Source organism: Esox lucius, chromosome 14 (assembly GCF_011004845.1).
Source record: "Esox lucius isolate fEsoLuc1 chromosome 14, fEsoLuc1.pri, whole genome shotgun sequence".
Lineage (NCBI taxonomy): Eukaryota > Metazoa > Chordata > Actinopteri > Esociformes > Esocidae > Esox > Esox lucius.
The window spans coordinates 32,459,213-32,481,741 of NC_047582.1; the positions used below are offsets into that span (position 1 = coordinate 32,459,213).

At 42.4% G+C, this 22,529-nt stretch overlaps 1 protein-coding gene across 4 annotated transcripts; it reads left to right on the forward strand.

The window, feature by feature from the left end:
• Window positions 1-85: 85 nt before the first annotated feature.
• On the forward strand, window positions 86-21,407 carry LOC105021681 (single-minded homolog 1). 4 transcript variants are annotated; one of them, XM_034296751.1, is made up of 13 exons: window positions 86-278; window positions 623-1,178; window positions 4,897-4,979; window positions 5,116-5,136; window positions 5,363-5,452; window positions 8,894-9,002; window positions 9,104-9,189; window positions 9,412-9,611; window positions 10,072-10,178; window positions 11,674-11,821; window positions 14,997-15,162; window positions 15,644-16,037; window positions 20,542-21,407. In XM_034296751.1, the coding sequence occupies exons 2-13, from the start codon at window positions 1,004-1,006 to the stop codon at window positions 21,339-21,341; spliced, it is 2,379 nt and encodes a 792-aa protein (XP_034152642.1). In that variant the 5' UTR covers window positions 86-278; window positions 623-1,003; the 3' UTR covers window positions 21,342-21,407. The 4 variants fall into 4 exon arrangements, with proteins under 4 accessions (XP_034152642.1, XP_010887793.3, XP_034152643.1 ...); XM_010889491.4 differs by lacking the exon at window positions 5,116-5,136; XM_034296752.1 differs by lacking the exons at window positions 623-1,178; window positions 5,116-5,136.
• The last annotated feature ends 1,122 nt before the right edge of the window (window positions 21,408-22,529 follow it).

Consider the following 22,529-nt stretch of genomic DNA (forward strand, 5'->3'; position numbering starts at 1 on the left):
TGCCCAATAAGAACGCTTGTAGCAGTGGGCTGGTCCTGATCAGCTCGAGAGCGAGATTGAGATAGTTTGTAGACGAGGTCTGAACACGAATTCCACTCGTCTCGCGTTCCTAATTTGGAGAAGTGTATGCAGTGAGGGGTACTCGCGCCTTTCCAGTTGGAATTCCGCGAGGAGCTGGGACTAACTGGCTCGAGTGGTGAACTCGATTCAGGACAGGTGAAATCCCCTGCGGGCAGTGCGAGAGTAGTGAAGGTTATGGGATCTTTTCATTCTCTAAGGTAAGTAGAAAACATCGACGAAATTCAGTGTAATCCTGGCCGTTTAATGATCGTCATTCATTTGATTATACATGTTGTGTCGATTACTGACATTGTTGTCGTTATTATTGTGATGTGTTGTTTTTTGTTTGTTTGGTTATTCAAGTATACAGTATAAGCACAGCAAAACCATATGCAGACCCCTATTCAATCTTTTTATTTCACCATGATAATCTACATGTTTCTGTAGCTGGATGGTCCGGTTATGCTATTTGGGGATGAGAATGCATTGCTACTTGTTGATTAACAATCTATTGGTAGGCCTGTAATGATATTATGGCTTCTATTATGCCCTGTTTTTTCAGCGCATGAAGGAATGCCAGTCTTGGCAGTTCACACGATGGACCCTGAGAATTAATGGCGAGTGCGTTCAAGAAATTCTCATCTGTCAAGAGAAGAACAGGGGATATCAAATTATCCATTCCGCGGTTGATTTGGTGAAGGAATTCGGGAAGAGTCTGAAGTGCATTGGATTCTGTTTGTTACTGAGAAGTGTCTCATTCATTTTATATGACTGTGTCCACAGCGTGCTCGAAGGCTGTTTTAGTTGAAAAATAAAAGCCGAAACCATGACAAACAGACGAAATGGAAATCATTCGGTAACTGGGGTTTGATGGACCGACGTAGGAGTAAAGGAATGATAGCCTAACATTTAATAAAAGGAGGGAGAGAGAGAAGAGAGAAAAATGAAGGAGAAATCAAAAACTGCCGCAAGGACTAGACGTGAAAAGGAGAACAGCGAATTCTATGAACTGGCAAAAATGTTGCCTTTACCTTCCGCTATCACGTCGCAGCTGGACAAGGCGTCTATAATACGACTCACGACGAGTTATCTAAAGATGAGAATTTTCTTCCCTCAGGGTAAGGATATTTACATTTTAGTATTATTTTATTTTTCATTTTATATTTTGCTATTATATGAGCTATAACAATACGTTCTTGTGTACACTGTAGTGGGTTAACGTTTGCCCACCATTTCGCATAAAATAATTGTAATTAATAGTGTTACTTTGTTAACCGCGGGCAGCCGATACGAGTTTACCCATCTGTTTTTATTTGTAGATATTTTTTTAACACTACACGGCTGACAGTAGGCCAACTGTAGCCTATAGCTTAGAGGCAGGCAAGTCCAGTCATTGGGGGCTGAAACACTTGTGGTTTTCATCCCATTCTTCTAGCCATTGACTTATTGAGACCTGTGACACCAGATGAGGCCATTTAACAGGTATAAATAAAATAAAATATAAACAAAATGCTTACCCCGCTATAGCCTATCGTGTTTATTGTGTATAGCTCTACAATGCATATTAACAAAATGTCGTCATATTGTGCAATGATAGGCTATAGGCCTACTACATTTTTCTACTACGACAACACCTGGCAGCTGCTGTCTTCATTGTTAGTTGTCATTGTCTGATTTGTTATCTTAGAAGCCTATGGCTGTCTTTTCAGCTACCAGTTATTTCCACGATACCACTACCGTAAGCCTACATGTAAAGCAAATTCATGCGTGCGTGTGCGGGCGCGTGGGGATCATAATTGAGGAGCCACGTATCAGCGCGCATACATTTAGGCTATATTCCGGGTCAGGGGATCGAAAAGCGTCAGTAAGGAAGGTGATTAGCCACCATCTTCCCCCGGTCTCAACAGGCTGCTTGGCTGCGTGACTGCGAGCAAGCCGCACCAATTACACGCCACTGGTGTCTGATCACCCGAGGCGCGGAACAGAGCCCTGTGAGCTCGAGACCCAACTTAGATTGAGCGAGAGGCGGGTATAGCCCAATTGATCCACTCAGGCAGTTTTTCGTATTCCTAATAAAAAAGGGAATATTTGAACTACGTGAAATTGCTGAAGGCATGTATTTCTGGGTCGTGACTGACGGTGTTAATAATATCTTCACAGGGTATAGGCGCAGACGGATATATTGGCTATTCAAGCCTGTGCGGGTTTTATATCTTCATTGTCTGTTTGTGTTTAGGTATGCTCATTCCTTTATTGTGAAACAAAGAGATTTGGCCAAAATAATCGAGAAACAAATGGTTTAATTTTTTTAAAAGTGGCGGGTGTGTGTTGCTTAGTCTATTTTTTGCACCCTTGTCACGACGTGACAGCCGTTATGTCATTCTTATAACAGCGCTATGGAAGTGTCCGAGGGTCACCTAAACTGACAAGTTCCGAAGTAGTTAGATGTTTTATTACAAATGGATGTTGCAAGAAATCACTAGGCTATTACGAAATTAGTTATGATAATTGCCTTTCATTAAAAAACAGTTTATATTTACATTGTGAATGGTCTAATGTGCTGATCGGTGTTATGCCATAGGTTTTTGGCATTTGCAGAGGCTACATCTGATGTTTTTAAACTTCGGATTCTTGCTCATCAGAAAAATAGGTTTTTCTGTTGTCCTAATTTTGGCAATCAAATGTGTGTGTATTATCTACTTGAGGTTTCTATCATTAAAATTGTCGACATTATATGTTAGTGTTAAATTCTGAAATTTTTCAAAATATCTATTTTTCAGGGCCTAATCCCTCATAGTTAAAACGTTGCCAAAATGGCCACAGGAGAAATTTACAAAATAGAAATATAGTGGTTCAATATATTATCTACATCAAAAGACTATAAGAGTATTGATAGGCCTGTTTCCTTTTTAAATGTTTTAGTATATACATTAGCAGAATAATGTATAGCCTGCATATATTTCTTGTAAAAAAAAAAACAATAGGCAAAAATAAATAGTCAAATAGTAGCATAAGAGACATCCTTAAACTTCTGTGGGCTTCTATAAGCATAGGCTAATTGTCGGGGCTGTATCTCCAGCAGCCGCTCTTGGACAGATGTGTTAACGACGTGTAATGGGTAAAGGCCGGTTTAACTGGGAAACAACCCAAGCGCGTCCGATTAAACCTGGTAGCGTACGTTCTTACCCGGAGCGACCTATAAACACGATAAAGGTGAACTTGGTGAAGGACAGCACGACATATTTCTCTCCTTGGGCTTGGGCATGCCAATGAACCTGGAGGTTTCAGGTGGTCGTATGCGCTAACCGCTCCAACAATAATTCTATTGTTTAGAGCACTTGACGTCGGTTAGACAGCACTTCAAACGCCGGGCGAATCTATAATTTGCGTATTATATTATTTGTAAGCAGAGAATGGGCTGTTTGTAATGTAGACCTAATGCTCATTAAATCCGGCTTCGCTTCTTGAATACATCAGACTAATTAGTTAAAGCTGCACTTATTGTGACTCCTGTGATTGTAGGTGAGCTGAAGTACGAGCAAAGCACAGTTCGAGCATCTCGCCGCCCCTGATTGCAGCCAGGCATACACAATGAATAGCTTACATATTTTTATCTTATAGGCTATTTTTGTAGATTGTGCCAGAGGAGTACTGGACACCTACCAGAGCGCGGCACCTCTCTATGTTTCTTCCTAGGTTTCTAGGGAGTTTTCCTAGACTCGGTGGTGTGTTGTTCGGGTATCAGTAGCCTAAGCACTTTGGGAACACTGCTGATGTAAAGAAAAACATTTAATTGATTGATTGATATGAAAATGAATCACAATCGATTAACACTTTGATGTTTTATTTTATTTATTTTTGCTTTCACTGTCACTATGATTATTCGAATGTGTCTTTACGCTGCAGGTCTAATATATATTTGACATGTTTGAAACTCAGATAAAAAGTAAATTTCGAACGTCTAAATATTAATAAAGACAATATATAATACTCTTAAAAATATATCGAATCTAAAAGGGTTCTGTGGCTTTCCCGATCCCCTTAGCACAGTTGGCGCTACATGATTACCCAAAGGGTTCTACCTGAAACCACAAAGGTTCTACTTGGCACTAAATAGGGTTATCCAATAAGGACAGCCGAAGAACCCCATTAGAACCCTTTTTCTTCTTAAAGTGTAGGTTATAGCCTAGTCTGATTATCCATTATGCTAGATGCATCGGGCATGACTGCGTCAAGATCAGTGTAAATCAACCCTGCATGGTGTTGTGGGTGGATGGGGCTACTTTGCATGCGTGCAGAATGTAAAAATCATTTCTTCACAGCAGCTGGAGGGCTCGTTTCACTTCTAAATAAATACGGGAATGACCACTGCTAGAAGCTATTTCAAATGTTGACCAAATCATTTGTGTATTTTTGTTGAGCTGTGTAAACGCCACGGGATCTTTTGAACAATATTGAAATGTGAAATAGTGGTGGGTTATTCGACTCTTTACTCAGACACTGATTGTTTTTGTATGATTTGCATTTTTTTCTACAGCCGGGAAGAGCCTCTTCTATTTGCTTTATCGAGTTCTGTTGGTTCCCCCGAGGTTATCGTTTGTTCAATGGATTTGCAGTTTTAATATTATTCGCTTGATTTTGAATTGAATGCGATTATATATTGAATATATATATATGTATAAATAGCTATGGGATAGTACTAGAACCTGTTATTACACCGGAGGAAAAGAAGATAAATGCATTAAAAGCTATAAAATAGTTACGTTGTCACATGCGTAGTGTGTTTTTCCATGGCTATGGTTTACCTCAGGCTGATGTGTTGACGCTTTTTTTTAGGTTTGGGTGAGGCTTGGGGTCACACGAGTCGAACGAGATCTTTGGACAATGTAGGACGTGAACTCGGGTCCCACCTTCTCCAGGTAATTACGAATGTTTAGTCTACTATTTTAATAGCAAATCACTGTAAATTATGATTGGTTTAAATAGCCTACTAATAATGAAGATAATAATTCTTAAGATATATGCAGACATGTTACATTTGATTTAATTTGATAGGTGGGATCCCACATACTCCAGGTAATTTAGAAAGCTTACTAATTGAATATTTTCAAAATTACTGTAAATTATGTAAAATATTATACCGAAAATAATTACTAAAATGTATGGGCCTTAGTAGAAGTGTAACGTAATATTTGTTTCTTAATCAAGTAAAACTGACTGACGTCAAATGCGATGAGTGCTTTGAAAATAATAGTATCCTACTTGGATCTGTACAATAAATACCTGTTTTTTCCCCCCTCAGACGTTAGACGGCTTCATATTTGTTGTGGCCCCGGATGGAAAGATCATGTACATCTCCGAGACAGCATCAGTCCATTTGGGACTCTCTCAGGTCTGCTCCTGGTCGAATTCATAATAAACTATTTAGGCTTTTTTGTGTGTTTTTCAGGTGCCTTATGGTGTAGTGAGTCGAGGCCTAAGACCGCTTGACAGGGATAGTAACCTTTAAGCTTCCAACAATTTTTACCAATATGAAAAAACCTGCGTAACGCCAGCGTCACTGCAAAAAACAGCAACGTATTTGTTGTATCAACTCGTTTCTTAGCAAATTATAATAAAATATGCAATTAATATCATCCAAAATAAATTATAACCAAAATACAAGTACTTTTATTCAAACTACAATCCATAGTAGGGGTAACTTGGGGCAAAACGCCACCCTTAAGGGAAATCTGTATTTTCTGACTAAAAAAAGCAATGTTTGACAGATTTTTATATGAACATGTTGACTTTAGTCACACAAATACATTTAGATTTTTTTTTGGGACAGAATGATTCTATTTTATTGCAACTTAATCAAATGCCAAACTATGTAAATGGGGCGTTTTACCCCACTAAAATACCCCTCCCTGTGGGGTAAAAAGTGCCCTAATTTATTTTACCCCCAATTAAGATTTATTCCATATTTAGGTGTTAAAGTCATTATATCAATGTAATCTATACCATTTATAATAATTCAGTCTTGATAGCAATATTTTAAGTGAGTTTCCAAAAATGTTTTTTTACCGTGCACATTCCATTATTCAGAGGATAAAAGCTATTTATTTATTTATTTATTACAAATTTCAAATAACTTTTGATTATTTTTTTTTAAATATGTTTTGGTAACCGTATTGAGTTAAAAACATTAAATCAATAATATTGAGCAATTAATTCAGTATCAGTGCCAATTGATAGGCCTATTCAATTTGATGTTAATGCTCAGTAAACTAGCTATTAAACTGAAAACTACTTATATTAGGCTATATCTTCAACTTTTTTTATATTGCAGCAATTTTTTTGTTATAATTTAGTTATATTTTACCAATATATTCTCAGGGGTAAAATACCCCCAGGGCATTTTGCCCTTAAGGAGAGGGGGCGTTTAGCCCCAAACGTGATCACCATAAAAACAGGATTGCTAAAAAAAGTAATATCATTTTTTTCTCTGGACAATTGGATTACTTAGCCTAAGACCTTCCTATTGACATACCAAACTCAGTTTAGAGGTCTAACTTCATCATATCACATGTCAATGTTTTCTAAATGACAAAAAAAAGATAAACCTACGTCAAAATCGTTTTTGTGTATTTTCTAGATGAACAAGAATACTGGCAACCAAGGAATGTGTGGAAATAAAATGTGCCTTCATTTGGTGGAGAATTACCCAGGGAGGCGTTTAACCCCAAGCCACCCTAGTACTACATAGGATTTACCTTTATTGAATAAGTGTATGATTTTAAAAGGTAATTTTCTAAAAACTATTAATCGTGTCATTAATATCCATGTTGTATAGAAGTCTTACATTTTTAGGGCTAATACAATAGTCACATTTGAAAGTCACATTTGAAACACCTATTTTGTTGGGCCAACAAAGTATTTATCCATATATGTTGAGGGAAAATGTCATTGGTGTTTTTATTTACTTAACCTATATCCAATTTTATCATTGTTGATGTAGGAAAACATTGGAAGAAGTTCAAAAAACATGCCCAAATCTGGTTAACTTACCAAATTTGTAAGACACCGAAAATACCATAACAATTTAACAAAAATGTTTGACGGATATTATAAGAATTTAGTATTTTCAGTAGTATAACTTCTCTAAATGAATATAAATACAGCCCTATATGCAGATGTTAGCTGGGTCAATCTACAAAATGTTAGTTTTTGACCAAAATAATTAAATAAATAATTTACCCTAATGTATAGTCAGTTTTTAATTACATTGTACATTTAATTTGTATAAATCAACATAAATCACTGCTTAATATACAGTGTTATTATCATTAATCCTACATGTAATTAAAGAAATGCTTGTTCTGCCATTTTGTCACTGCTGTTATCCATACTTCAGATTAAAAGTCAGCCATTCCAGAATGCAACTGGACTAAAGGTTTTTTAAAATATATATGGACATTTCTCTTGTGTAACACCAGTGATACTAACACTAACAGAACATTCTGACAACACCAGCAGGATCAATAACACCAATGATGACTAACACTAGAAATACTCTGTTGAGAGTAACACAAGTGACAGTTTATGGCAGTGCAACTAACACCAGTGACAATTCATCAGAAAAGTTGGAATGGCTATCCATGATTGTTACTTCAGTAACTCAAACCAAACACGTCTTAAGGCTACACATGAAATTATAATGAATCATCTTAAAAACAGCCCACATCCTCACCAACTTGGAAGTATCTTAAAAAAGTACGTATCTTTTTGTAATCCACAAAATAACTTTGTTTATATTTTAACACTGAAGTGTAGAAAAAAATCACTAAAATGTCACTTAATCTCAACTCATGACGCTAGGGAGAAGCTATTGTCAACCAATTTATTGTTTCTACGATGTCACAGCATATACACATTGTTTAAATATAATTGCCCTTTATATGTTACATTAGCAAAAAAAATGTTCCGCTGAAATAAAACATATATGTTTAATTACCTCACGTACTTTTCTCTATGAGGGGATACAATATAATGTCGAGGGTCCATGATACCATCTCTTCCAATTCAGATGATTTTTAACTGAAATCAGAGGTGGTTTAACAAATGCAGTAAATTAGTCTGAATTAACTGTGTCTCTGCCAAAAAGGTTGGTGGTCAGGTGGTGTGGAGTTAACTCCACGGCCTCGCTGTCGGCTGGGGAAGTTTTATGTCATACGGGCTTGTCTCTGTTAGTGCGTGTCATGTATTGGCCACTAGCTTGCAATAAAAAAATTATAAAAACAATTGTTGAGTTTGCCGTTCCAAAACTGACATGCCAAGTTAAGTTAGGTAGGTTGTTTTCGTAAAGTTTTCGTAAAATGGGCAGGGATTATCAATGGGGTGCCAGCACAGAGAAACGTTCTGATTGTGCAGGTAGATTCAGAGTGTATTTGTGTTTTGAAATGCTGTTATATCACGTTTTAAACGGAATATATATATATATATATATATATATATATATATATATATATATATATATATATATATATATATATATATATATAAAAGGAAATAACTTGTACAGGTTCCAACCGTTATTTCATGTTATGGATAACTTATTATTTGTCTGGGGTCAAAATGAAGCCACAACACTATGTAGGTGTGTTAAGAACACGTTGATTGACAACTTAATTTGATCCTTGAGGTATGATAAAATATGCCTCTTGGGTCAAAATAATCCCCGTTGGTAACGTGAGGGTTAAAACGTTTTTACAATTAGATATAGGCCTATTGAATTATGTTTCAATTGTTTGAGTTATTAATATAATTTAACTACCGAAGTAATTCTTAACAGGTAGAGCTGACCGGAAACAGTATTTATGAATATGTCCACCCCGCCGACCACGACGAAATGACAGCAGTCCTGACTCCACACCAATCGTACCACTCGCATTTCGTCCAAGGTAGGGTATATAAATAAAGGTCCATCGCGCAGAGAAACCGCGAATCGAATTCATTTTCGTTCATGGATGAACAGAACGTTATCTTCCGTCTCCTGTTCCAGAATACGAGATGGAGCGCTCTTTCTTCTTGAGGATGAAATGCGTGTTGGCGAAGAGAAACGCCGGTCTTACTAGTGGTGGATACAAGGTAGAGGATATTTAATGTATACTGTTTTCTGATCATTAAATACATCCATTGCATTTTGTGGCATAACAATGCTATGGATGTAATCGATAGGCTACCAGTTTGATTTTAGCGTAATGACTCACGGGGGAAGGCCTATCTGTCTGGATAATTTAGGCACATTAAACATATACAGTGGACAAGCCTTGTATGCCAAGCCTTACAATGGTTGCCTTAACCCCCTAGGTGATCCACTGCAGTGGTTACCTCAAGATCCGTCAATACAGCCTCGACATGTCGCCTTTCGACGGCTGCTACCAGAACGTGGGCCTGGTGGCGGTGGGACACTCTCTGCCCCCCAGCGCAGTGACGGAAATCAAGTTGCACAGCAACATGTTTATGTTCAGAGCCAGCCTCGACATGAAACTCATCTTCCTTGACTCAAGGTATGACTTCAAATTCATATCAACAAATCGTGACTTGAAGCCGTTAGCCGGAACTATCGACGTACCCAGTATGTTTTGATGAGCCAAGCATTACATAAATACATATACATATTTTCTCATTTATTTTTTCATTTTCTTTCATTTTTTCTGTGATAATGTCAACACAAAAATAACTACTTAATGGGGATAAAAACATTATAAAAGTCACTGAAACAAAATGCCACATTTGATAATAACGTTTTATTGAATCAGTCCTCAAGCCACCAGAGAACACTTAACAGATAATTATTTTCCTTGGACGGAAAAAAAAAGTCTGTATCAAATTGAACTTGAAGCACATAGAATGGAGTGTAGGACCGCCTAGCACCACTGAAGACCTGAGGTGTTGAAACAACAACCGTTCTGCTGAGGCACTGTGCTCTTCTCACCATTCCGCCCCTCCCTCCCTGCTTCACTCCAGGGTGGCAGAGCTGACAGGCTATGAACCCCAGGACCTCATTGAGAAGACCCTGTACCACCACGTCCACAGCTGTGACACCTTCCATCTGCGATGTGCCCACCATCTGTGTGAGTTAGTAACAGCAGGTTTGGCCCTGCCTCTGCGGACTCTACTTTAGCCTGCTTTACTGTACTTTAACTCGCTTGACTGTACTCTAGCCTGCTTTACTGTGTTCAGCCTGCTTTACTGTACTTTAGCCGGCTTTATTGTACTCTAGCCTGGTTTACATGTACTCCGGCCTTGTTTACTGTAATTTAGCCGGCTTTACTGTAATTTAGCCGGCTTTACTATACTTTTGCCTGCTTTGCTATACTTTCGCCTGCTTTACTGTACTTTAGTCTGCCTTGCTATACTTTAGCTGGCTTTACTAAATTTTCACCTGCTTTATTGCAATTTAGAGTTTATTTACTGTATTCGGTACGGTTTTTTACTATACTTTATTGTACTATCTATATATTCCCGTCATTTCTTCATGTTCAGTTATTTAAAATCGCCACCACTTATCAGAATCCAGCAGGCACCCTTTACAGCAGGTAGGCTCTACAACAGGTTGTCTCTACAGCAGGTAGCCTCTATAGCAGGCAGCCTCTACAGCAGATGTCCTCTAAAACAGTTGGCCTCTATAGCAGGCATCCTCTACAGCAGGTAGCCTCTACAGCAGGTAGCCTCTACAGCAGGTAGCCTCTACAGCAGGTAGCCTCTACAGCAGGTAGTCTCTACAGCAGGCAGCCTCTACAGCAGGTAGCCTCTACAGCAGGTAGCCTCTATAGCAGGTAGTCTCTACAGCAGGTAGCCTCTATAGCAGGCGGCCTCTACAACAGGTGGCCTCTACAACAGGTGTCCTCTATAGCAGGCAGCCTCTACAGCAGGCAGCCTCTACAGCAGGCAGCCTCTACAGCAGGCAGCCTCTACAGCAGATGGCCTCTACAACAGGTAGCCTTTACAGCAGGTAGCCTCTACAACAGGTAGACTCTACAACAGGTAGACTCTACAGCAGGTAGCCTCTATAGCAGGCAGCCTCTACAGCAGATGTCCTCTAAAACAGTTGGCCTCTATAGCAGGCATCCTCTACAGCAGGTAGCCTCTACAGCAGGTAGTCTCTACAGCAGGTAGCCTCTATAGCAGGTAGTCTCTACAGCAGGTAGCCTCTACAGCAGGTAGCCTCTATAGCAGGCAGCCTCTACAACAGGCGGCCTCTACAACAGGTGGCCTCTATAGCAGGCAGCCTCTACAGCAGGTAGCCACTACAGCAGGTAGCCACTACAGCAGGCAGCCTCTATAGCAGGCAGCCTCTATAGCAGGCAGCCTCTACAGCAGATGGCCTCTACAACAGTTGACCTCTATAGCAGGCAACCTCTACAGCAGGTAGCCGCTACAGCAGGTGGCCTCTACAGCAGATGGCCTCTACAGCAGGTAGTCTCTACAACAGGCCAGTGTTGGAACCAGTATGGGGATTGCTTCACAGTGCCCAATTACCCATCAAAACGATCCAAACTGACGTGTCTCTCCTCTGCTCTCCTCTTCTCCTCCCCTACATCCTTGCCTCCCCGTGGGTCTTCTCAGTGCTGGTCAAGGGTCAGGTCACCACTAAGTACTACCGTTTTCTGGCCAAACCGGGGGGCTGGGTGTGGGTGCAAAGCTACGCCACCATCGTCCACAACAGCCGCTCCTCCCGACCCCACTGTATTGTCAGCGTCAACTACGTCCTAACGTGAGTACATTCAGCCCTGACGTGAATACATTCAGTCCTGTTGTGAATACGTTCAGTCCTGTTGTAAGCATGTTCAGTCCTGACATGAGTACATTCAGCCCTGACATGAATACTCTCACCCTTGAAGAGAGTACGTTCAGTTCTGACATTACGTTCAGCCCTGACGTTAGTACCTTCAGTCCTGACGCAAGTACATTCAGCCCTGTTATAAGTACGTTCAGTCCTGTCATGAGTACATTCAGCCCTGTCATGAGTATGTTCAGTCCTGTCATGAGTACATTCAGCCCTGACGTGAGTACGTTCAGTCCAGTCGTGAGTACATTCAGCCCTGTCATGAGTATGTTCAGTCCTGTCGTGAGAACGTTCAGCCCTGTCGTGAGTACGTTCAGTCCTGTCGTGAGAACGTTCAGCCCTGTCGTGAGAACGTTCAGCCCTGTCGTGAGTACGTTCAGTCCTGTCGTGAGAACGTTCAGCCCTGTCGTGAGTACGTTCAGTCCTGTCGTGAGTACGTTCAGCCCTGTCATGAGTACATTCAGTCCTGTCGTGAGTACATTCAGTCCTGTCGTGAGTACGTTCAGCCCTGTCGTGAGTACGTTCAGTCCTGACGCGAGTACGTTCAGCTCTGTCATGAGTACGTTCAGTCCTGTCGTGAGTACGTTCAGTCCTGTCGTGAGTACGTTCAGCCCTGTCGTGAGTACGTTCAGCCCTGTCATGAGTACGTTCAGCCCTGTTGTGAATACGTTCAGCCCTGTCGTGAATACGTTCAGCCCTGTCGTGAGTACGTTCAGCCCTGTCGTGAGTACGTTCAGCCCTGTTGTGAGTACGTTCAGTCCTATTGTGAGTACGTTCAGCCCTGTCGTGAGTACGTTCAACCCTGTCATCGTTGCTCCCGTCCTACACGGCTCCATCACCTCCAACCAAGGAGGACCAGTGGTGAGGAGAAACATTTCATCCAGGGGTTTCAAACACGCGGACGTAGAAGGTGTGCAATTTCTGGCCACTGGTTGTAAAAGATGCGCTACTGAGCCGACAAGGGTCCCCGTAAATGGTGTAGTCTGTGCCAATGTGCCAATATGTGCCCGCTGTCATGAAAACCACTCACTTTCAGGGAATTTCTTGGCTAACTGAGGTATGATAGTGACTGTGCTTATAGATCATGCGCATATGAACAACATATTACACATTCAGGACAAAATGGGAGGTTTCACAAATCATTTTGTTAATCACAAATGTCCCAGTGTTCATATTTAACGAAAGGCGCTATTTAAAGTAAATATGATAATGTATTTAGACCCACATTTATTTATCCCCACGGGGCATATTGAGTCTCATTGCCTTAGTAGAAGCCACACAGAATTGTTCAAATACGTACAAATATTACCAGTTTGTGGCCCCTGGTGGCAGGAAAATACCAAAAGACTGAGTTCATGACCGCAGTTGGACTGATAGTTGGCAGGGCTACGGTATCTCTCGCATAGGCCTTTCTTTTTATTTATTGACTGATCTGTACAATGATACCTCACCTAGGTACCCAAAATGTTAGTAAAAAAAAAGCCCAGGTGCAATAAGGCCTTTTGAGAGCAGTAAGATAAACACGGGTTGAGGGAGGGCTACTTAAGAATTGACCAGGTGTCTAAGAAGACAAGATCAATACGATGGTGGAACCTGAAATCAATAGCCATCTCAGAGCCGCTGGCTCCTTGGATTTTCCTTGTTAGGTTTTGTTGATCCAGAAACAGCTCTTTAATCCACGAATGTGTTCGTGTGTGTGTTGTCTGTGTCTTTGTGTGTGTCTTTGTGTGTATTTGTGTTTCTCTGTCCGTTCGTATTGCCAGGGCATTTGAAACACTCTCGCAAATACGACTCAGTCTGGACTCCGGCTTCTCTAGAGCGTTCATGCTAGGCGTCCGTTCTCCAGCCTGTACCCAGAAACCAACACGCTTCGATCGACATCAGCACGACGATGTACAGTAGAGCACCTGCATTCGATAAACACTGAGCATGTGGAGTAAACAGGCCGACGGAAGACGGGCGGAACCATCCCCTTAACCTGCAGCGTTCCAATCTCTCCGCTCCCATCGTGCCATTAATAAACAACAGCCTGGGGGCGTTGGGGACGCAAGGTGGTCTGACTTCAACCCCGGGGTGGAACTCAGCCAACACAGCTGAGTTTGCACAAAAGCCCCCCCCCACCACCCCCCCGCAGCACTGTTGGCTCAGGCTTGAGTCCATAGACGGACAGGCAGGATGCAGAACCCGATCACCTCCGCCGTCGTTGGCCACGCGAACCGCCGCGCCTCTGTACCAGGTGGCACCACGGTCGTCGTCGTCGTCGTCCCCCCGACCACCTGGTAAAAAAAGAAGTGTACTCTGTAGGGGAAAAGGGCGCCATTTGGGGTGCAAGTTTGTTTCGCACAAAACCCTGACTATACAAATATTGCCTTTCCATTGCGAGGTGTCACACATGAGGAACGGGTCATATTTAGGATAAACTGACTAGTCGAGTGAGGTCGCAGACAGGGCACAGAGCTTGAGATGACCGCGGGGCTGGTATTACGTGATCAGGGGACAATAGGGCCGTGTTTGCCCGGGGTTTGACTCTGGGAGTGTTTTCAAGGGTTCAGTCACAGGACACAGTGCTAGAATTCTACAGGTGCCCGATGTTTTCTTATTACGCATACAGGTGGCAAATGAATAGTCAGTGTTTGGCGGGGGGGAAGTTATTCAGTCTGGGGGAGGCTGTGTGGGCCTCCGCGTGTGTGTTCTGCCAATGTCTGTGCCTTCAAGAAATCATTAACTTTGGGTGTCTGTTTGTTTTCACGCCGTGAAAACAAGCGAAGGCCAATTAACAAACAAAGATTATCTTTACGTAAACGTTTTATTTCTAGCTTTTTATACTTTCACCCGGTGAAGCAACATCCGACAGGAGGTGCGATGAAATATTTCCCACTCAACGTCAATAGTAAATAATGGCAGAGATGCCGGTGTTTGCCTGGCAATAGCTTCTGTGACGGATCATGGTGAAGATGTGCTCACGCCTCGTGGTCTGTCAACCGAAAACATTGGCTGACGGATCCATGAGCAGGTTTCATTTTTCGGCTGCACTCTTCCATCAAATTTGCTCACTCCAAACTGGACCTCTCCTCTGTGTGTGTGTCTGTGTCTGTGTGTTTAGAGATACTGAGTACAAGGGAATGCAGATGTCCTTAGACCAAATGACTCCTAGCAAGCCAGCGTTCTCTTACACCAGCACTCCGAGCAGCACAGAGGACAGGAAGGGGCCCAAGTCCCGTATAACTCACTCCAAGGCCAAAGTCAGAGTGTCCCCTTACCCACAGCAGGTAAGAGCCCCCGCCCCCCGCCCTACTACACAATAACTGTTCCTAACATTTAAAAAAAATATTGCTTTTTTTAAATACCCCCCCCCCCCCGTGGTAATTTAAAGCTTGTATTCAGCATTTAAAAAGGCTTCTGAGGTTGTTGTTGTTTATCTCTGCTGTGAAAATGCCTGATCTGCGATAACGAGGAACGTATCAGTCCCCAGAAATAATCTCCATTAATTGTAATCCGCGTGACACCACACGTATCCTGTTAGTTTCCTGACGTGCGAAAATGGCTTAAATTAAGATCTGTTGCACAGTAATGACAAGGGAACGTGATTGGTTCTCTCTCTCTTAGCCTGGAGCTCCCGTGCTGTCGTACGTTTGTCCACTGTTGCCTTATGCAAACGTAAAGTCATATTTTAAGACTCGAGTGCATAACTCAAACCTCTTGTATTCCAAGTTCTATTTTTGTCTATTTTGTCTTTGTCTTTTACACTAGTTTTCAGCATTTCACCCTGAGCGCTCTGAGTCCGACCAGGACAGCCAATGGGGAGGCAGCCCTCTAACGGACTCCACCTCCCCTCAGCTGCTAGACCAAGGAGACGGAGCAGAAGGAGGGGCCTACAGACTCTACCCGGATGCTGGCTCACTGTGCTACGGCCTGGCCCTCACCGAGGATGACCTCGCCCTCGCCCACGGCCACGCCCACCCCCCACCACCCGCCTGTGACCGAGGGGCCCGCTGCCAAGCAGGCCGCTACTTCCTGGGCGCCGCGCCACAGTCCGGGCGGGAAGCATGGTGGGACGCCACGCGCTCCGTCCTCTCTCTGCCCAAGTCCTCTCTGGAGAGCCACGAGGGCTACGACCTCACTTCCTATCACAGCGCGGCCCTAGGTGAGACGCATGCCAAATTGGTACACCATCACATGCACGGGACAGCACATTGTCTGGGATGCCTGATCCCTGGTAGCTTGTTTTCCACGGGCGTTTCGGTCCGTGTGGAGCGTCTGGCCACCACGTCAACCATTACCATCTGTATACAAGTATTTCGCATTTCACTTCCGCAAACGGTGCGGTTGCCAGGGAACGAGATAAATTTATTCGAGATTTACATGACTTCAGGTCCACCCGGTTATCAGATATCACTTCACCCACACTGCACAAACCACGGTTTAAACAGATGCCATTTCTGTCCTGTGGATTACTAAGTACATCTGTTTGTGTATCACAGAATGTAATCCCCTGTTCCCGTTAGGGCTGCACGATACATCGTTTCAGCATCGACATTGCGATGTACGCATCCGCAATAGTCACATCGCAGAACATGCGATTTAGTAAGGTAAACATATATCAGTCTACAATATTTTTTAAATGTTAAACCAGCATTATATGTCTGATATAACGTAATTTACTCCGATTTATGGGTTACTGGATACACAGTTTATTATTATTATTATTATTATTATTTTAAACACGGAGTTCGTTGCTGCACGTGGTTGATATGCAGGCTCTGCTTGCCGAGGAACAGGCAATTATTTGGTTGCAAAAAGAAATGCATCGTCAATTATATGGAAATATTGCGGCTACAGACCGGATGATGTTGACCACAAACAGGTACTTGGTCGAGAGTGCCTTGCAATTGTTGCCACAACACGAGGCAACACAACAAATGTGTTCGATCATTTAAGGCGGCACCACAAATCTTCGTCGAGTGCAAAGCATCTCAATGCCGTCCAAAGCAAAAATCTATTTACTTTGACAGTATTACAACATACGAGAAAGGTTTCAAACTTTAGAGAGAAATCACCGATTCAATAACATTTAACATCGCCAAAGACATTGTACCAATTAACACAGTTACCAAAGAGAGTTTTAAAAACATCCGGTCGCTTGACAAGCGGTATGTAATGCCATTACGCAACTATTTTTCTCAAGATGCCATCCCAGAGTTGTACGAGAAATGCAAGGCACAAGTTGAAAAAGCGCTGTCACAAGTGGAATATTATACAGCAACAACGGACTTGTGTTCCAGGCGGACAACGGAGCTCTAAATAAGTCTGACCGTACACACTTTATTAATGAGGACTTCCACCTGAAAAGTCGCTGTTTGCAAACTGCATTTTCCCCCGAGGATCATACAAGCGAGAAAATCGCAACAGGGATGAGAGAAGCTTTAGCTGATTGGGGCTTAGATGAGAGTCGTCTAGTCTGTATAATAACAGACAATGCCGCGAACATGGTGAAGGCTGCACCTGAACAAGTGGACCAGATTGCAGTGCTTTGGCCGCAGACTGCATCTTGCAGTTGGTAAGTTATCCCCAGTTGCGAATTCTATTTTACTACTATTGCTGTTGCTGTTGCTATACTACTACTGTTGCATATTGTTACCTAGCAACCTGTTCGGAAATAAAACATTTCATATATTTTTATTGTAGGGGATGGGTCTGGGGAGGAATGAAGGATACAGACAGTCAGGTTGATAGCCAAAGCTCTGAATGCCAGGGCTGATATCCTATGGCATTAATGTTTCTATATATCTCTGATATCTTTTTTATGTTTAAATGTTGCATTTGTTTACAATAAAAAACAATGGAATTAAATGCCCCTATATTTTGGGTTATCATTAAGTAAAATAAAACTCATGAGATATAAGTTATATGAGAATGAATGTGTTTTATTATAGGTCTTTAAAACATAAAGAAAGCATGCTGAAACTCAGAATTGTATCTGTAAATAACTAATTGTGTAATCATTTGCAAAACAGTTTCATGAGCAATACATTTTTAGAAATAATTTATTAAAGTAAATGTATTAAATGTGTATAATAATAAGTACTTTATTTTGCCTTTGTTTTTAACCTTAGAAAATGCAGTGAAAAGGGAAGGACGCATTGACCGTGTCGCAGGTGGGTCACTTCTCTCACAGCTGGAAGGACAGAAGCGCTCTTGAAAGAGCCCAGAAGGAACTCAATCTACCTTCACATTCCCTCATATCAGAATGCAAACAAGATGGGGTTCCAGACAGAAGATGATCGGCAGGATACTAGAGCAGCAGAAGGCTATAACTCAGGTCCTGTCAGAGGACAGGAAGACACAGCATCTAATTCTAACCTGGCAAGATATGGATGTCCTGGAATCTATCAGTATGTCACTGGGTCTATTGCTGGACTTTACAGATGCACTCTCAGGACAAGACTATGTTAGTGTCTCATGTGAAGCCAGTTCTTCACCTCTTAAACACTTCAATGCTGCTAATACAAGAGGGAGACAGACTTGACCAAGACCTTGAAAGCTGAGATGTTGCATTACATCAACGAGAAATATAGAGATGAAGCTACTCAGGAACTGCAAGATGTGGCTTCTTGTTTGGTCCCCCGGTTCAAGATGGACTTCATCAGTGAAGAAAACATGCCCCAAGTCAAGGCCAGAGTGGCATCAGAAATGATGGAATGCCAGGAGGAGACGTCAAGCAGCAGCACTGAAGTGGGGCCTGAAGTTACTGATACGTCCCAGGCAAAGAAAGAAGACCTTGGGAAGTTTCTTTAAACAGAGCAGAGCTGCAGCAAAGGGTGATTCCTCTCTGACCCACAAGGATGCTGTGGAAGCAGAATTAAACAACTACCTGCTAACACCTTCCATAGACAAAGAGGAAGATCCACTTGCATGGTGGAAAACACAGTAAGATTTCCACATCTTGCCAAGCTTTCCTGCAAGTATTTATCCATTCCCGCTACAAGTTCCCCCTCAGAGAGGCTTTTCAGTACAAGTAGCAACATAGTCACTTGCCAACAGTCATGTCTCAAGCCTGTAATGGCGAATAGACTGGTATTCTGGGCCAAAAACCTTTTGAGTGAGCAATGTATACATGCTTAAAGTCAAGTTATTATATTTGAATAGAATGTAGATGTACTATATTATTCTACAGTTGTGAGAAATACATTTATTTATTTTACTAGGCATTTGTCTGGCCATGATGATCAACAATGTTTTCCTTAGGCACTTGTTGCTAAGAAAAGTTTATTTTAAAAACAAAAGTTTGTGAAATACATTGGTTCTGTGTTGATATTTGTTATTCATGTTAAGTTCATTTCTATTTATTTGTTAGGTTTGGCTTTTATTATATCAAATGATTTGTTTTATAAACACTGTATTTTGTTTTTGTGAACCACTCAGAATTGGTGTATAGCTGCTCATTTTCATTTTTCAAATGGTTTAAATTCAAAAATATATGTTTCTATTTTCAAAAAGGAGGTTTGTAATTTAATTTGTAATGTAATAAAATGTTAAATTACTTTTAGATTTTGTCATTCACATTAATTCCCTATTGTAATGATGAAACTTCCTCCTTTGAGAATGCTCTGTTTTAACCTGGTTGGAGTACTGAGATAAAGCCTCCTGTAATCTCCTGGAGCCCTTATAGACACCACACCTCTTCATTCACAAATGAGCCCCTTTATTTGAGGGAAAGCAACATGCATTATTAATAACATAACATGTTAGATCATTGACTTTAGCCTGAATTGATAGGAGAGTATTACATGAATACAGTAGAACCAAGGTGAATTAAACAGTGTATTAATTAATATAATAAATTAAACTACCCAAAATAAGTAAAAAGGTAAAAAGTCATTTTAGTTTCATTTTTTTATTTACATTTTCCATGCAGATGCTGTTCCCTACAAAATCTCCCCAATCATTCTAGAATAATTAATTATTCTCAAATAGGGCTTTTCAAGTCATCTGGTGAAGACTTCCTGTATTTTTTCATATCGCAATATATATCACAAAATATCGCAATGTCAGTTATTTCCAATATCGTGCAACCCTAGTTCCCGTCATACGTTGGTATTTCAATAAAACCGTGAAAATCCTAATAAAACGCCAGGCTAGCAGACAGCGTATAGTTTGTGCGTCTGTCTAGGAAACCAAAAGGTTGCCAGCTCGAGTCCACGGACTGTCCTTGCCCGAGACAGCTCACACTTTTTGCTCCTGTAAACTATGGATCAGACAAGACGCTAAATGACAAGCAGAAAAAGAAACCAGTTATTTGAACTTGGGATGGCAGAAAATAGTTCCAGTAGGAGGGGCTTGTTCATATGCATCAATACAAAATAGTTCCAGTATGAGGGGCTTGTTCATATGCATCAACACAAAATAATTCCAGTAGGAGGGGCTTGTACATATGCATCAATGCAAAATAGTTCCAGTAGGAGGGGCTTGTACATATGCATCAATGCAAAATATATCCAGTAGGAGGGGCTTGTACATATGCATCAATGCAAAATATATCCAGTAGGAGGGGCTTGTACATATGCATCAATACAAAATAGTTCCAGTAGGAGGGGCTTGTACATACGCATCAATGCAAAAGTGTTTCCTTTGTCATTCTGGACCAACAGGACGGGGCCACTGGGACGAGGAGAGTGTGGTCAGCTCGCCGGAAGGGGGCGGCGGCTCCACCAGTGACTCGGGCGACCGTTACCGCGGCGGCACTGGCGACCCGTTCAGGTCAAGCCCCCAGGAGCCCAGCAAGATGGAGACGCTGATTCGCGCCACGCAGCAAATGATTAAGGAGGAAGAGAGCCGCCTGCAGCTGCACAAAGGGCCCCTGGACTCCCTGGGCCCTGTGGGTGGCCTCTCCAACAAAAGCCACAGCCCCTGCTCCTTCCCCCCCTCCTCACTGCCCCCGCCCCAGACCGCCATGCCCGGGGTGGTGTGCCGCGGCCCGGGGGCCGTCGGCGGCGTCGACCTCACCCTCGGCCCCGGGCACCTCCGCCACCGCAGCGACGGCGGCACGGTTTTAGGTCCCCGCGACAACGACGACAACACCACGGCCAGCCCGGCCTCCATGACGCGCCTCAGCAGCCCCGGTTCTGACGGGGTCGCCAGGGCGGGGCTGCCCGCCTCCAAAGACTATCTGCAGGGTCAGACGGGCGTGTCGCCCCCCCACCACCACCACCCGCAGCAGGGGAGTCCCCTGCTCTACCCCGCCCAGGAGGGGCAGCCCCTGGACAGGCACGCGGCCTACGCCCTGACCGGCTACTCCCTGGAGCAGCTATACGACGGGGAGACCCTGCGGGGCTACTCTGGGCTCGGCTGCGGCGGGGCCCAGTACGACATGGCGCCGCACATAAGGATGCAGGCCGAACAGATGCAAGGACACAAGGGCACGTCGGTTATCATCACCAACGGGAGCTGACCGTACATGAATGACTTGAAAAACGACCAATCCTGAGCGAGGGAGGACGTGTGCGTACAATGGGGGGGGGGGGGGTTGGGGTACGTGTCCCCACAGCACAGATCTGCCCTGTCGCATTTTCCTGGGCCCAGCGGAGCTCAGGCCGAGCGAGCAAAACTGGTCGCCATAATGTCAGGCTGGCAGCTTTTGTTATGCCTTAGCCAGGTTAGATAAGGTTTATGAAATAAACGTTTAAATTGTCCTTTTTCCGACCAGAAAAATTTGTCCTAAGCTGGTTGACATGCAGTTACCTAATGAATTAGCAACCAAAGTATGATAGTTTTCCCATCGTTTGTCGATGTCAGACAAAACATCGCCCAATCACAACCACTAAAATATGACGTCACTTCGGCAACAAAATCTGTTTACAGGCAGAAACGGAGGTCATTATGGTTTTCCATGCCTACTGCTGCCCCCCTGAGCAATCACATTTTCCCTCTGCATTGAATTGAGACACTTTGGAAAGACAGGTTTTCAGTGTGTTTTCCAGCTGGGTTAAAGATAAACCCAGTGTTTCTGTCCCAACATAGTGTCATGCATCAGTAACTAGGCCAGTACTGAAATGAACTCTGTCACATTTTCCCATGGCAATAGTCAATGTGCAATTCCACTGCATAGACCAGTGGTTCTCAAACTGGGTTCCCGCCTCTAGCTTTACATGGGTTGCAAGTGTGAACCTAATGGTATAAATTCATTTAATTACCTTTATATCACAATGCAGTGGTAAAGACTTGTTTATTTTGGTCTCTAGCGTTAAATGCGTACAACTATACTACTGTTCACGGCAGTGATTGTTTATCTACTTGCGCACAGGGTCACAACCTTTGGAACATTTATTGTTAGGGGGCGTCAAAACGTTTGAGAACCACTGAAGTACGCCCACATAACCTACAACCTGATATGGCATAGTGTATTTTCATCACGAACGCACCAACATCTATTCTTTATTTAACTGCTAATTATTTTCCATGTTTAACTGTCAAATAATTTTGTGTCAAATTTCACATAAATGTGGTAGCAGGGTTGCTTTTCTCCCCAAATCATTTTAATCTGTGTTCCCCTTTGAAGGACAATGTATAATTTGAAGGATAATGTATAATTTGAAGGATAATGTATAATTTTGCCCAAGTGTCCCTGTTAGGAGAGATT